This window comes from Thalia democratica, chromosome 1 (assembly GCF_965202585.1).
Source record: "Thalia democratica chromosome 1, ktThaDemo2.hap1.1, whole genome shotgun sequence".
In the NCBI taxonomy this organism is placed as follows: Eukaryota; Metazoa; Chordata; class Thaliacea; order Salpida; family Salpidae; genus Thalia; species Thalia democratica.
The window spans coordinates 23531592-23546026 of record NC_139165.1 but is presented as its reverse complement, the minus strand read 5'-3'; the positions used below and the strand labels follow the sequence as shown (position 1 = coordinate 23546026).

At 29.0% G+C, this 14435-nt stretch overlaps 1 protein-coding gene across 1 annotated transcript in view; it reads left to right on the top strand.

Moving 5' to 3' along the window:
* The first annotated feature begins 4141 nt into the window (after positions 1-4141).
* The window catches only part of LOC145832931 (uncharacterized), a 43697-nt gene continuing 33403 nt past the window's right edge, over positions 4142-14435 (top strand). The window contains exons 1-3 of the mRNA XM_082940441.1: positions 4142-4299; positions 7005-7286; positions 7703-7820. Coding sequence (XP_082796567.1) covers positions 4156-4299; positions 7005-7286; positions 7703-7820 — 544 coding nt within the window. The 5' untranslated portion in view covers positions 4142-4155. The remainder of the gene's footprint in view (positions 4300-7004; positions 7287-7702; positions 7821-14435) is intronic.

Below are 14435 nucleotides of genomic sequence, written 5' to 3'. Positions count from 1 at the left end.
TTAGAATTTTTTTTTAATCCCAATTCAGCTCCCTTAAACACGATTAGAAAAAAAAAACGTTAAAGGAGCTATTAAAGTTAAATTTGCAAAGTAAAAGCAAATTTAAAGTTTAGAAAAAATACACTGATACATAAGTAAACTACACTGATATCATAAAAACATTTTCTTAACTTACAAAAATTAAGTTATAAATTAAGAAATTTTAAGTACAACGCAATACAGCTATTTATGTATATAATGAACAAAATAGTTGGCGTAATTCTTTTTAAATGATACCTGTAAATAGATTTAAATGACGGAAGAGAATGAAATATGTACGATTTACAGTCTATCACGATTTTTTATTTTTAGTTTTTGACAGAAAAAAAATACGTGAAAATATAACTAGATTACAAAAAAAAAAACTAAAACACAAATTTTTTTCAATTATATTTTCTTATTTGTTTTATTAAACTAGTCCATTGAACAATATTAAACTAGTCCAAAGTTTTAAAGAAAACTGTTCGCATTAAAAGATCTAAAACACATAAACAAGCCAACGAAAATTAAACAATTCAAAATACAAATTAAATTTTTCAGAAGTTTAATATTTTAGATTAAACTATTAAAATACAAAGAAAAGGCTTTTTTAAAACTGTTATGTGACATTTTTTTATCAGCACAGCTGAATTTTTTGTAATACAATCACCATAAGGCTGTTCGTATCACATTTCAGGTTGGAGTTTTTGTGAATACACACAAACAAAGTGCAAAAAAAAAACTTAAAAACATTAATTACCTTTAGATTAAAGAAAATAATCAAGAAGCAAAGAGGTCAGCTTAATTCAGCCGTAAAAAGTGCATACCGTAGAAAGTGCTTATGAATTATATTTCAACCAATTTTAAGATTGTTTACTAATTCAACTTTATCAAAGTATTTAATTAAAATTTTTAATTTATGTACAAACAAAAACATAATCAAATTGAAAAGGGGTCAGCCGATGTTGCCGGGTAACAGGTAATCCCAACATCGGTTGCTGTGGAGATTATCTCTCTCGAAAGTAAAGAAGGTTGCCATGGCGATACGAGAGAGGGGGTCACTGCCTCAGGCATTTTATAAACTTTTGTTTTATCAATTGTTTGTTTTGTGCAGCCAAATAACATTTGGGTAAGTGATGCTTCAGAGAAAAAGTAGTTTGTGAGGTGTTTTTTTTTAAGAAAATAGAAAGTTTAGATTGTTTATTGAGACTTAACATAAGCATGAGTGTCAGTGTTATTATAATTTCTATAATCGTAGAAATATTAGTGGTTCTCAAGCTGAAGATCCTTTCGAATTTTTATGCGGATAAAATTTAATGACCTAACGTAATGTTCGCCTCAACTTTAATTACAAAAATTTATTAGCTGTTTTCTCAAAATTAAAACAAAATTAATTAAAAACTGTTTTTTCAGCTGTATCTGGTTTAATGAAATATTAATATTTGTGTTAAAGTATTTTTAGTTCTTTTAATTACTTATAATAATTATACTATTTAATTATGTAAAGTTAAGAACCACATGAGTTAAACGAACAAAATGATACTTTTTTTAAATACTTTCAAGAATCTCTTAACCAAAATATTTTTCGTAAAAACTGCTTGCGTTTGTAAGTTTAAAGTTTCCAAAATAACTACTTGGTCAATTTCTTTATTATTTTCGATCGAATGAATAATCAAATTTGAGTTGAAGAGGTTAAGTAACACATAACTGCGCTTTACACCGGTTAGTTAGTTATCTCAACTTCAAATGAATGTATTAGGTACTTAAACAGTTTTCAATGTGCAATTAATATTCATTAACATCGATGTTTGCCTTGTACACGCTTTTTAAAGCTGCAATAATTGACATCAGCGTTGTAAGCAGTGGGGTGTAAGTAAGACAAATCAGCATCAGAAACAAGACGCTAGCTCACTATTGTCAATTAACAAGTGAAATAATCACCTGTAAACGAGACAAGTAATTGTAATTAATGAGTCAGCTTGCTGATTGATGCCGCTTTTGTAAAATTTTTGCTCTTTAAATGAATGCATCCAGTTACAAAAGTTTTTATCAAGCTAGTTTTTTAATAAAACTTATTTTTTTATATTTTACAAAATCTAGCTCTTATTTCCCAGCTACTTAAAATTATAAGCTTCTTTTTGGCTTAATTTAAAAATTAATTGATAAAAATTAGTTGTAATGTAGTAAAATAAAAAATAACTTTTGAATACTTCAGTTATAATTTATTCTACAAATTAAATAGGGTGATTGATATTAGTGAGTCATTTTACTGATTGATGCTTTATTAAAATTTTACCGTTTAAATGCATCTAACTACAAACCTAGCATTTACCATTTTCTTGTCTTAGCTACTTTGCGATGGAAACATAAAAAAATTTTTTTAGTATTTTACATTGAGCTGTAAGCCAAAGCTGTTTTATTAAACAACTCTTTTTATTTCAAAATTTCGATTTCAAAACCTTAAAACTCATTTACAAGACTTTTAAGAAAACTTTACCAGTGTACAAATATTTTGAAGCTGCTAAAATAAGCACAAAAAATTCTTAAACTAGTATTTAGGTAAGAAGCAAGTTTCGCAACTTATTGCACAATCTCTACCTCTAAGAATGCATATAAAAAGAATCAACCCCAAAATAACACAGTAGATAAAAAATTTCACACACAATACCAATGTATTCAAGTGAATACACCGTTAAATAAATTTTCATCACCTTCACAAGACACTCTTCAAAGCATGAATCAAAGTTTTAATGACAAAAGTAAATAAAGAGTTTTCTTTTGCAAAATCGTGAAAGGTATTGCCGCCTTTAGTTAGTAATATTTATTTTTTAAAAAATTTCTATTAAAAAGGTCAGTTTTAGTTAAATATGCAAAGTCAAATCGCATGAAAATTTTTTAAAAGTTGAAAATTAAGTATTAAATATGAATAAACAGTTTTTTTTAGCATAGCACAACATTGATTTTTAATTTAAAAACATTTGCATTTTTATGACAATATTAAGAACAAACTAAGTGTATGCCTAAAGAAAATATATCGTATAACAACTATAATTATTTAATAAAAATCTAAACATTAAAGTATTTTTATTTAATATTGCGTGTTTTAATACCCCATTACTTCATCTAAATATGCTGATAAATCAACAAATATCATGAATATTTTCTTACGCATATGCATAATATTTCTCAGAATAAACTTTTACGGCATTGTTATCAAATAGACCATACAAAATATTCTATATGAAGTATTCGCGGGCTATCATTGAAAAGCTCCAATTGAACTGCTTTAAAATAACATCTTAGCTGATTTTTTTACTTTTTTATGTTTATTTAAAATAAGTTTTAGTATGTTAAACACAATTTAGTTTATTTAGAGCATAACTAGGTTTATTCATTTAATTTATTGATTTTTTTTAAGAAACTTTGTTTTTATTGAAAATCTACCGAAAAGCTTAAAATAAACTTTTAATCAAAAGAAACTGCATTTATTTAGATTAAAAACTTTTAAATTAAAACAACAAGTAATCAGCTGAAGCCAAACGTCAAGTAAAGATCGCATCAGTCAAAAACACTTCATTTGAAGTTTTTCATCTTTTCAACTCGAAATGTTTTTGCAAACAAATTAGCTTTGGACATGCTCCAAGTCCAAATCTGCAAAATCATTCAAATCTGAAAGAAATATTTGAAAAAAAAATCACGGTTGATGTTGATAGCAACAGCAATTGACCTTTATAAGTTTTTTTATTGATACGAGCTAATAAATAATCTTTAATAAATTTATTTTTCAGTTATATTACGTTTTGAGCAGAAGTCAGCGTTTAAAATATTAACTTATTAAGATTTTACAAAGTAACAGAGCATTTGAAGTAAAATCGTTGACTACGATCAAATAAGCTTATCTGAAGTTTTGTAAAAGCTGAGTTAATACTTTCCTGCCTTTGATCTTTTTTTTTGTAAATATATTTAAAATCTATTCATGATTAAGCTGTAATTCTGTGTAAGGTTGACGCTTTATCTTTTATTAAAATGGTAAAGCGATCCAAAAAAAAAGCCTTTTGTTCTAAAAATTGTTATTACTGCATACAAAAAGTTTTTTGTTAAGCTAATATTTGAATACAGATCAAATAAAGTAGCAAAATGTTAATGACATCATCAATATATTCGGGCAACATCATCACCTCTTCTACGTCATCGCCAGGCAACATGGTTACCATGGAAACGATGACGCCACAACTACCTATTTCAGTTACGTCATCGGAACAGAACAACATGAACAAGCAGGTGAAGAACTATTTTGATTTTATAAAAATATACATAAACAGTTCTTATTTTGATCAAAAAACAAAGACTTTATTTGTTACTCTACCAAAAATAGCTTTTAATTTGTAACTTAAAAAAAATATATAAACTAAAAATATATTTAGCACTAGTGTTTATTGGCAACTTGTTTACTTTGCTTTGATTAAATTTTTGATCGTGGTAAATCAAAAAATAGTTTAAGGTAATTATTATGATAAAACTAGACTGTCAAACTTTTATACACAACATGACAAAATTATTGAAAGTTAAATTTGTATTATTTCCTTTACAACAAAGAAAGTATTAAGCACTTGTTAAGTTAAAAGCTTTTAAAGTAATCTTTTGGCACCTGTAGTGTGTTAATTACTTCATATTTGAAGTAAATTACACGTGTTACCCACAAAATACTTTTAAAAAGCACTTTAAAAATGCTACTCACATTACAGCTTCTTCAGTTTAGACACAAATAACTAGTTTACTTTAAAGACAAAAATGTATGTACAACATAGCAATTTGTTTGTAAATATGTAATTTTCATCTTTATTACAGCTCACAACTCTTCTTAAAAGGCTGTCATTAGCATAATGCAACGTCTAAGCCGTCCACAAACAAAACCTTCCGCACATTTCAACCCGCATAAGCCCGTGTGTTTTTATGCTTTTCACAGCGCTAAGCGCTCCATAACATGTTTATTTACTTTTGAAAGCGTTGTTATTGCTTGCAAATCTGTTTTTTTTTTCAGTCTAACACTGTTCTTGTTCTGCAAAAGGGTGTTTGTTTAAGCGAATGGCGCGGTTTTTGATTGTCTTCCCCTTTTCATTGAAGCCTTTGGCATGTCACAAACGCTCGATTTCCATTCTGCCAGACACAAGAACAACTTCGGAAGTCCGCAGAAAAGTTTAAACTGAAGTCATTCATGTTGGATGCTGAGTCTTTCACGCTCCAACGGCGGAGTTAAGAGTCTTTTCACGCTTGACTGCACCAGCGTCCCGGTGTTGCGTCATAATCTCCCGTTTGTGACGCAATAATCTTCCCGCTCGCCCCCGTGTCAAGGTGTATTGAATGGTTTGAACGTTGTTTCCGCTGTTTTGACTCCAATGCGCGTTGATGGGTGTTGTGGATAATAATGGAAAGAAAGCACGTATTTATTTTGCAGTTGAGCTTTACAAAGATTTTTTAAAAAATTTTCGAGCTGCATGTTGTAGATTTTAAAATTAAATTTTTATGAAATTTTACTTTAAAAACAAATTAATAAAAATGTATAACTGTTAGCTTTTATAACCAAAAAATATACCGTTCAACCTTTTGTTTCAATTGTAAAAACATCGGTTGAATTCTTAGCTGTTATGAATTACCGCTTTTAATAAACATTTTTGAAACTTTTTGTAAACTTTTTTTTTTAAATAGTACTTTCAAGCAACTCTTTTTCAGTTTGAAACTACTTTTTTGTGTATAGCCAAAAAACTTTTCTAAAATATCTGTTTACTTTTAGTAACTAAAATTTATCTTTTTCAATAATTTTACATTTTCTAATTCATTTTTACTACATTAACCTTCATTAGTTGACTTTACTATTGTTTTAGATTACATTTAGACTTAAAATTAGTTTTTTAGTTTCCCTTAAAAGTCTCATAATAGTTTGCAAGATTATGTAAGATTCAACTTTTTACAAAAAAAAAGGAACAAAAACTTAAACAATTCTTTTTTTAAATTCTAAAAGGAATATACCCAATAAAAGCTTCTATTTTTATCATAAAAATGTTATTCTTTATGTAACCATGCATATCACAATAAGCATCATTAGTTTAAAGTTTCATGCTTACGTAGGTTTTGTTTTCCAAATACTAAGAAAAACTTCAGAATTTTATTAAAGTAAATCCAATAAAACAGACAGAAAATCCAAAATAACTTCTGGCCACGTATCATTCCTTAAAGCTGTTTTTAAGTGCTTTTTCAGCACCTGCGGTTTGCGCAAACAAAAGGAATTCTTCATAATATGATACATATGCGCGTCTATAGAGCCTTGGTTCAATTCATTACAGTTTGAAACGTCGAAATGTGAGAACTTTCTTTCAAATGACAATGGTTTAATCAAACTGATGCAGCTGAATGAGAAGTTGAATTACATTTATAAATAACTTTGTGCTGCATATTTTTGGGAAGACTTTTTGTTCCTTTCAACAAAGCTATTAAATTCGGATTTCGTAATGCTGTGTAACTCTTTATAACTTTGCTTCCTTTCTTAAAAATATGTAAAACATTCATATTTAAAATAAAATTTTACATAATTTCTTTAAAAAAGTTATTTTAAGTATTAGTTATAAAAATGAAATATATGTATTAAAAGTTTCTTAAAACTTAAAAAAAAACTTCCAGGCCAACAAATTTATACAATCCATTGTATATCGTTCGATATGTTATTTTTACTAAATACTGAAAGTTAAAAGCTAAACTTAAAAGTTTATACACTTAAAAAAGTATTTTACGTTTATATCTAAATCACTCTTCGATATTTTACCTTAACCCCCGAGATATAAACTAACGGAAATGCTTTTAAGCAACTGAATAGTAAGTGCACTATTTTAGCAATTGTTTTATAGATTGTCGTATATGCTTAAGCAAAGACAAAAAAAAATTAAGTTAGTTTTTAATTTGATTTTTTAGTTATTTTCATTGTACACCTTCAGATGCTTCAGGCGGACCCGCAGGCCACGGACTTCTCGACTCCCCAGATTTACGGGGGCATCCCCTCCTCCCACTACCAACAACCGCACATTGTGACGTCACAGTCTTGCGAAGACCAGCTGGTGACGTACGAGCAGCTGCAGCCAATCACCGAGCACCATCTAGTGCACGTCATTGACAACCAGCAGGTAGGTAACCATGGCAACCATGGTGGACAGGGCGGTTACCACGGGGGGCAACCACAGCAGCAGGAAATTCAGTACCACCATCAGCAGCAACAGCAGGTTTGTATTTTTATTTTGATATTTTTTTTAGATTTAAACAAAGTAAATACAGCAATACTTTTTATACTTTAGTAGTTTATTGAAAATCTTTTTATACTCATATATTAAAAGAGTGAAACTTAAAAATTAGTTTTAAAAACAAGAAATTAACAATTTTTAAGGACTTATTTTGAATTTTATAAATGATGATTTTAAAATACTTGTTATAAAATAAGATTTTCAACTTAGTATTGTATAAATTTATGATCTAATGAAAGTTTAAATACTAGTAGAGGACAAACTGTTAAAATTAGAAAAAATTAGTTTTGGAACAATAACACGCTTTTTGTTCTAAGCAATTTCGTATATCTACAAAACAATAAAAAGTAAAAACAGCTTATTTAAACAGTTATAAACTGCATAACTTAATTTTTCAGAACAACGGTAACTACCACAGTCAGATGCCCCAACAGATCGTCATGTCGCCCCAACAACACCAGGTTGCCAGGAGCAACAGCAAGTCTAGGAAGAGCAAGAACGGAAGCAAGAGATCAAGTTGGTTTTATAAATTTATTTTGTTTTAATTTTCATATATAAGTTGGTATTTAAATGTTAATAAAATGTTCGAGAATTCTATTTGAATAAGTGATATTTTTCATTAGTTGATCTACAAACGGTTTAATTTGATTAGGTTTTCAAAAGTAATATGGTATTAATAGAAAGTTGGTAAACGATTTCTAGAGTAAAACAAAAACTAAAAACTCATAAAACCAAAAATCTTGTGAACAAAACTTTGCTGGTCGAAAGTTAGCGTTAAACTCCATTTTCAGAATTTTTCTGTTTGCTTGAAGACTTTTATTTTTGTTTCCAATTTGTAATTATAAAACTAAAACATAAGAGTAGGACAGCTGATTAATATACTTTTTTTGAAATAAAAGCTTTCAATACCTCAAATAATTTGCTTGATAGACAATAGTGGTAATACCACAAGTTCTGTAAATAATTGTTTGCTACACTTTATGACTTACCATGCACTAGTTATCTAGCTACCCTTAGTTGTCATGCACTAGGTTACTAGGCACCAAAATATTTGTCATAACACCCTTGAGTGGCCATCAATGCCCGCCAAAACTGTCACCGTGACACGAAAACTCCCCCTCTACGCAACATCGGTCGCTACGCAACGTCTGTTGCTATGCTAGGTCTGTTGCCATGGTAGGTCTGTTGCTACGCAAGGTCAGCGGTGCAATAATTACGTAACAATTGAATAAGTTGACCACAGATGAGTAGTTCCAATTGTAAACATTTTTGCAGATATACTTTTTATGTGTTATCTTAATGTTGAATGAACGTTAGTAGCTCAAAATAAGCTTTAAATAGCTTTCTACCTACTTACTTACCGAGATTAATGCTACAAGTTCAGTTTTGAAAGATAACTTTACAACCATAAGACTAGGGTTTATAAATTTCATGTTTTCAAAAAATCAGATAGTGTTTTTTGTTGAGGTACTTTAAATTTAAGTTTTTGTTATACGCATGTAAGTAAAGATATAAAAAGCTTAAGTTTAAAAAATAAACAGTTTAGAAATATGAATAAAAATACTTCCAAAGTTTATATTTTTACAAATGCAGTTTATTAAATTTATTTAAAATACATTCACTTCATTTTTAAATGTCTTTTCAAGTATATCTTTTTATTAAAACTTGTGTTGATGAAGAGCAGATTTCGCAATAAATTGTTTTTCTTAGAGTAGTGCAAGATAACTTACTTAATTTTAATAATATTTTACTGAAATGTGGTTAACAATTTTTCTAGAACTTATAAGTTTCCAGAGAGTAAATTAAAAGTATACATCAACTTCCTTTTTCAAACCATTTTAAGACTGATATGTACTTTAACTTTTAATTTTTGACTTTGTGTAGGAGGTAAGTAAATTTCGCAATAAAAGTTGTTTCAGAAAAAATTTCAATTTTTTTCTTCACCTTTCACTGAAGTGCGGTTTGAAAATATTCACAGTATCTCAAAACTTCAAACAAATTCTTGAAACAAAAGCCAACTAAACCAGTTTGTTTCGTAACACAACCACAATATTAAATTATTTTTCATTAGCCAGCAGGTGCGCAGAAAGATCTCCGAAAAGATTGATGCAAATACCTGAGACCATCCCTAATTTAATTTATGTTTTCAACATACGAGGCATTTACGAGTATATCTGTTTTAATTAAGTTTACGCACCAACGGTTTTTATTACATTGTTTTAATGAAAATGTTTAAGGTTGAATTTTTATCTTGGGTAACAATGGTGATTTTCAGTAATCAGTCAGCGGATAGACCGTGTTTGTTTTAAATGAATAGTTATTTTTGTTGTTTTAAACAATAATTATTTGGTTAATTTAGTTCGATTTAGGCGTGTACTTGACTTTCGCAAAACATACAGCGACTGTCTGTTCATCTAATTGATTGTCTAAAAGTTTCATGGACAATTTAATTGTTTTTTTTATTTTTATCATACGTCTTTCATTAAAAAGAGACTGTCTGGTTTTATTTTCGAATAGATAATTTTGAAATATTTATGAACATAAACATTGTTTGTTTTCATTACTTTTTACACTAAAAACGACTTATTAATAATTTATATGACAACATAATTCGAAAATAAAAACATATAAAAAGCAACTTATACTCATAAAAAAAACACAACTTGTATTGTACATAACAATTTCAAGACACCAACACAACACTTTAATAAAATGTACATAATAAACCTTTTTTTTACAAAATATACTTGTGCAACGAACTATAGTATTATTCTGCAAACTTTTTATCCCAAAATAAATAAGAAAATGCGGCGAATTGGCCTCGACAAAAGCCAAATTATCGGTTGGCCGAGGCGGATAATTAGATAATGGGGCCTCGCTGCGTATAATTTGTTGCCTGTACACCCGATGGTGTGTAATTTGTTTGTGAGTAAATAAGTGGTTGCACAAGGATCAGCCAAAACATTTCATGAGGTTGCAAAAGTTTTAAATTTGAAGTTTTCGTTCTGAGGGTTTTGTTTATGCTAAACAATTTACACCCTAATAAAATTTAGCAAAGTTTTGAACCAGCAGTTTACATTGGGGTCTTATGTATCAAACAAGTTTAACTCTACCATAAAAAGGTAAAACTTGAGTAACTAGTTTAAATAAAACTTCATTTTTGTTTAGTATACAAGTTCCACCCCAACTTAATAGGGTTAATTTTAAATAATAGATAATGTTTGGAGTTATTTTTGTTAAGTTGACAACTTTTATTCTACCCTTCTTAAATTTCAAGGTAAAACTTTTTAAATCAAAAAGGCTAAAGTTTATTTTAAAAGGTTTTTTTTTTTTTTGAAAAGTTTAACCCATAATGGCAAAAGGGTAAAATTCATTCTAAGTAAAAAATTGGTGTTTAGAGTTCTTCTTGTTTAGTATACAACTTTTACCTTTATAACATGATATGGTAAAAAAAAATTAATTAAAAAATGTTTAAAGTTTTTTTTTTAAGTTTTTGTTTACTAAACGAGTCCCACCCTAACATAATAAGGTAAAATTTATGCTAGGAGCTGTTCTTGTTTACTAAACAAGTTACACCAAACTTTTATTTACGGTTCACGCCAAAGGCATGTGTTTGGATGAAACGTAAACGTTTTTGAGTACTAAGAGTGTGAGAAAGTCTGATGACATTTAAAACGAAAAGCATCTTTTAAAAATTATTAGTTGTCTTTCTTAAAATTAAACAAAAAAGTCTTACGAACCTATGCGAACAATTCGCTATAAAAAAAAGCTTTAAGTATGATTTATGTAGCTGATAAACAAAACTCTATTGTACTTTTAAATTTATAATTACTTCCTTTTAAACTAATTTATTGTTCGTCAGAGTACTTCTGTAAAATATTAGTTTTATCTTTTTAAACAGTAAGCATAAATAAAAAAAAGCATATCAATTGACCTGAGAAGCAAAGTAAGTTATAATAAAAGTAGGCTATGCAAAAAGTATTTGTTTACATTTTTATAGATGAGTAGCCTACTGACCCTTAATTTGGTGTTAGTTACCGGTACCGGTTGCTACGGTACGTCTGTTGCCATGCAAGGTCTGTTGCTATGCAAGACTGACAGAGCGATTTCGAAAAGCTTCTTGATTAATTCTATTGTACCTTTTCAACTTATTTGAACTTTTAACAATATATTACTTATATTACTTTAAAACTACTGTTTTATAAAGTTTGAAATGTATTAATTACAACTATTTCGATTTTTTTAAGATAAAGTGTTTTTAGGACCAGCTGTAAAGTAAGCAGAACTTGTTTTTTATTTATTTCAACTGAAACGAATACATTTCAAAGACTTATATTATATTTTCTTGACTTATGACTTAACCCTTATCACCCAAAAACACAATAAAAGTAATCATTTAAAGATATCTAGAAAACACAATACTAAGAATAATACAGAAAACACATTAAGTAACACTTGTTAAAAGATGCTTCAGAGATTTTTCAAAACTTAAAATACTTCATTTGAGCCATGATTTTTTATCATCTACAAATGCAATCCATTAAAAGTTCTTTTGAAAAAGCTGAATTTCACCCACAAGTATTACATAAAAAAACACTAAGTAACACTTGTTAAAAGATGGGAATTTGCCGCAGGTATTTGCACAACAAAACCCACGAAACTTTAATCTTTCAACGCGCCATTTACGCTCCATAGAAGAGTATTTGCCTGACAACGAAAGGCCTTGTTCGATTTCGCCTAATGAGTAAATCCCTGACAACCCAGGTCCCCGCCGCTGCTGCTTGGAAACGAGATTTGTCTCCGTGGCAACCGTCGTCACGGATCAGTTGTCACGGCCGCTCCCGCTTCTTACGTAAAGAGCAGCGTTTGGCTGCCAAAATTTTTATCTCTGAAACTTGGCAATGTGTTTGAGGTTATCTTATCTTGTTTTTTGGCCGACTCGTTTAAATTTGTTTTGGTAAAAAAACTAATTTCGGTGCTTTGAAAGTCTTAACCTGGTTTTATGTTTTTTGACCATCTGTTGGTACTCTATCTTAAAATGCTTGTTACAAAACAAAGCTTAATAGCAGGTATTATAGTTCTTTGAGTAAAAAAATATTGAACTTTATAAGATAAAAGTTTTAAAACTTTCTAGGTCTTTTGATATTTTTTTAACATATCCTTCATAAAATAAAGCTTTGTTCTTTTAGCTTTAACCAAAAACTATTTAGTACTTTCAATATCGTAAGAAAAGACAAAAACTCTGATGTTTTTTGAGTTGCTTTGGACTCTTCAAGCTAAAAAACGTTAATTCAAAAAGAAATTTTAAAACATTTTTCTTTCTAAACCAACAAAACTATGTCATAAACTTTGAGAAAACGACTGAAATCAAGACACTACAGACTCACTACGGACTAATGGTCTTGCATGGTACATTGAGCAGTTATTTCTGGACCAGCGGTTGATCAGTCAACCAGTTGAAACTGCAGGACCATGACTTGAAACCTTTGTCCCCTCCGTTTCTAAGCAACCGTGACACGTTGCTAAGCAACCGATTGATACGTGACGATCTTATCATTATCAGTAGAGCTTTGTAATTTTTGTTTGGAAAGTGTAAAAAAGTAAAAGTTCAACTAAAAAGTCTAGTTTTATTACAAAATAGCTTACAATTACAGTAAATAGCTTGGTGTATATATTTATATATATATATATAAACAACGAACAAATATATTTCAAAAGAAATACAGAACAATACTCAATTCCACTAAATCTATACAACAAAAAGAAACACATAAATTTCTAAAGGAATACAAAAAAGGCTTAAATTACATAAACGTATTTATTTTATTGTGAGAATTTAAATGTCATACCATTCTATTGTTTATCAAATTCAAGTAAAACCAATATTGAACAAAAATGCAACGATATAAAACTTCGCACTGATTGAATTACCATCAATCTTATGATTAATCAATGAAACCAGATACTTTACAGACGTCATAAAAAGCCATCCTGGGAAAGCTTTATACTGTGATATTTACATACAAACAGATATAAAATTTACGACCAAAAGATTTATTTAGACATTTTATTCATAAAACTTCAATTTTTATTTTACAACTTATGATTGATTTGAATGATTAAAGTTAATTCATCAAAATAAACACTTTTCAAAAAACATTCGGCTTTTAAAATATCTGCTCTTGAGTAATCTCGTTCTTAGAAAGCAAACTAATTAGCAACCGCAGGTCTTCATGTTGCGTGACAACCCCCTCGGATACGCATCGGTTACCATGGAAACCTTGTTATGTAAACCCCAGACTGGTTGCCAAGGTTGTTTTAGGCAACAGACAAAGGGTTTCTTTATCTTCAAACGATTACGTTCAAATCGTTCGGATAAAAAGTAAGCGTGCTGGGCAAATCTGTTTTGACAAGAACGAAAACAAGTTTAACGTTGAAAATGATCAAGGATTAAGTCGATCTGGGCTAATAAAAAAGTAAACGGATTAAGTCTGACATCTGAAAAAACAATTCGGTTTGCGAAAACAATCAGTTTGTTGGTTTTACGAGGGTTTAGTTCGGTGGACTGATTGGGTTTTATTCCTTGCTGATAAATTATTTAAGATTTTAGCTGAAAAAATTGTAGGTTTTTTCAACAAAGTTAATGTTTTAGATCGAATACAGTGTTTTTATTTTTGGAGCTCATTTCGCTACGTTTCATAGCAAAAGCTGTTTAAAATAAAATCTAAACTTGTTAGAGATTAAATGATCAGGGTTAAGTCGCTTGCATTGTTTTTTTCGAGCCAATAAAAACTAAATGGATTGACATCTGAAAAACAATCAGATCGGTTGAAGCAATCAATTTAAGGGTTTTATGGGTTTTTAATTTGGTGGACTGATTAGATATTATTAGCTCCCTTGCTGATGTCTAGTTTGAGATTTTTCTTGAAAACTTATGTCAGTTTTTAATTATGAAAACGTAAACACATTTTATTCACACTATTGTACTGTAAGGTTTTTCGACGCGTTTTATAATATAACTTCAACATAAACTAAAGATGTTTTTATTAAAATTAAGTTTGTGAATGATACTTTTTTTAATATTTTTAAAGATGTTATTAAAAAATTACAACTTTAATTAAAATATCTTCT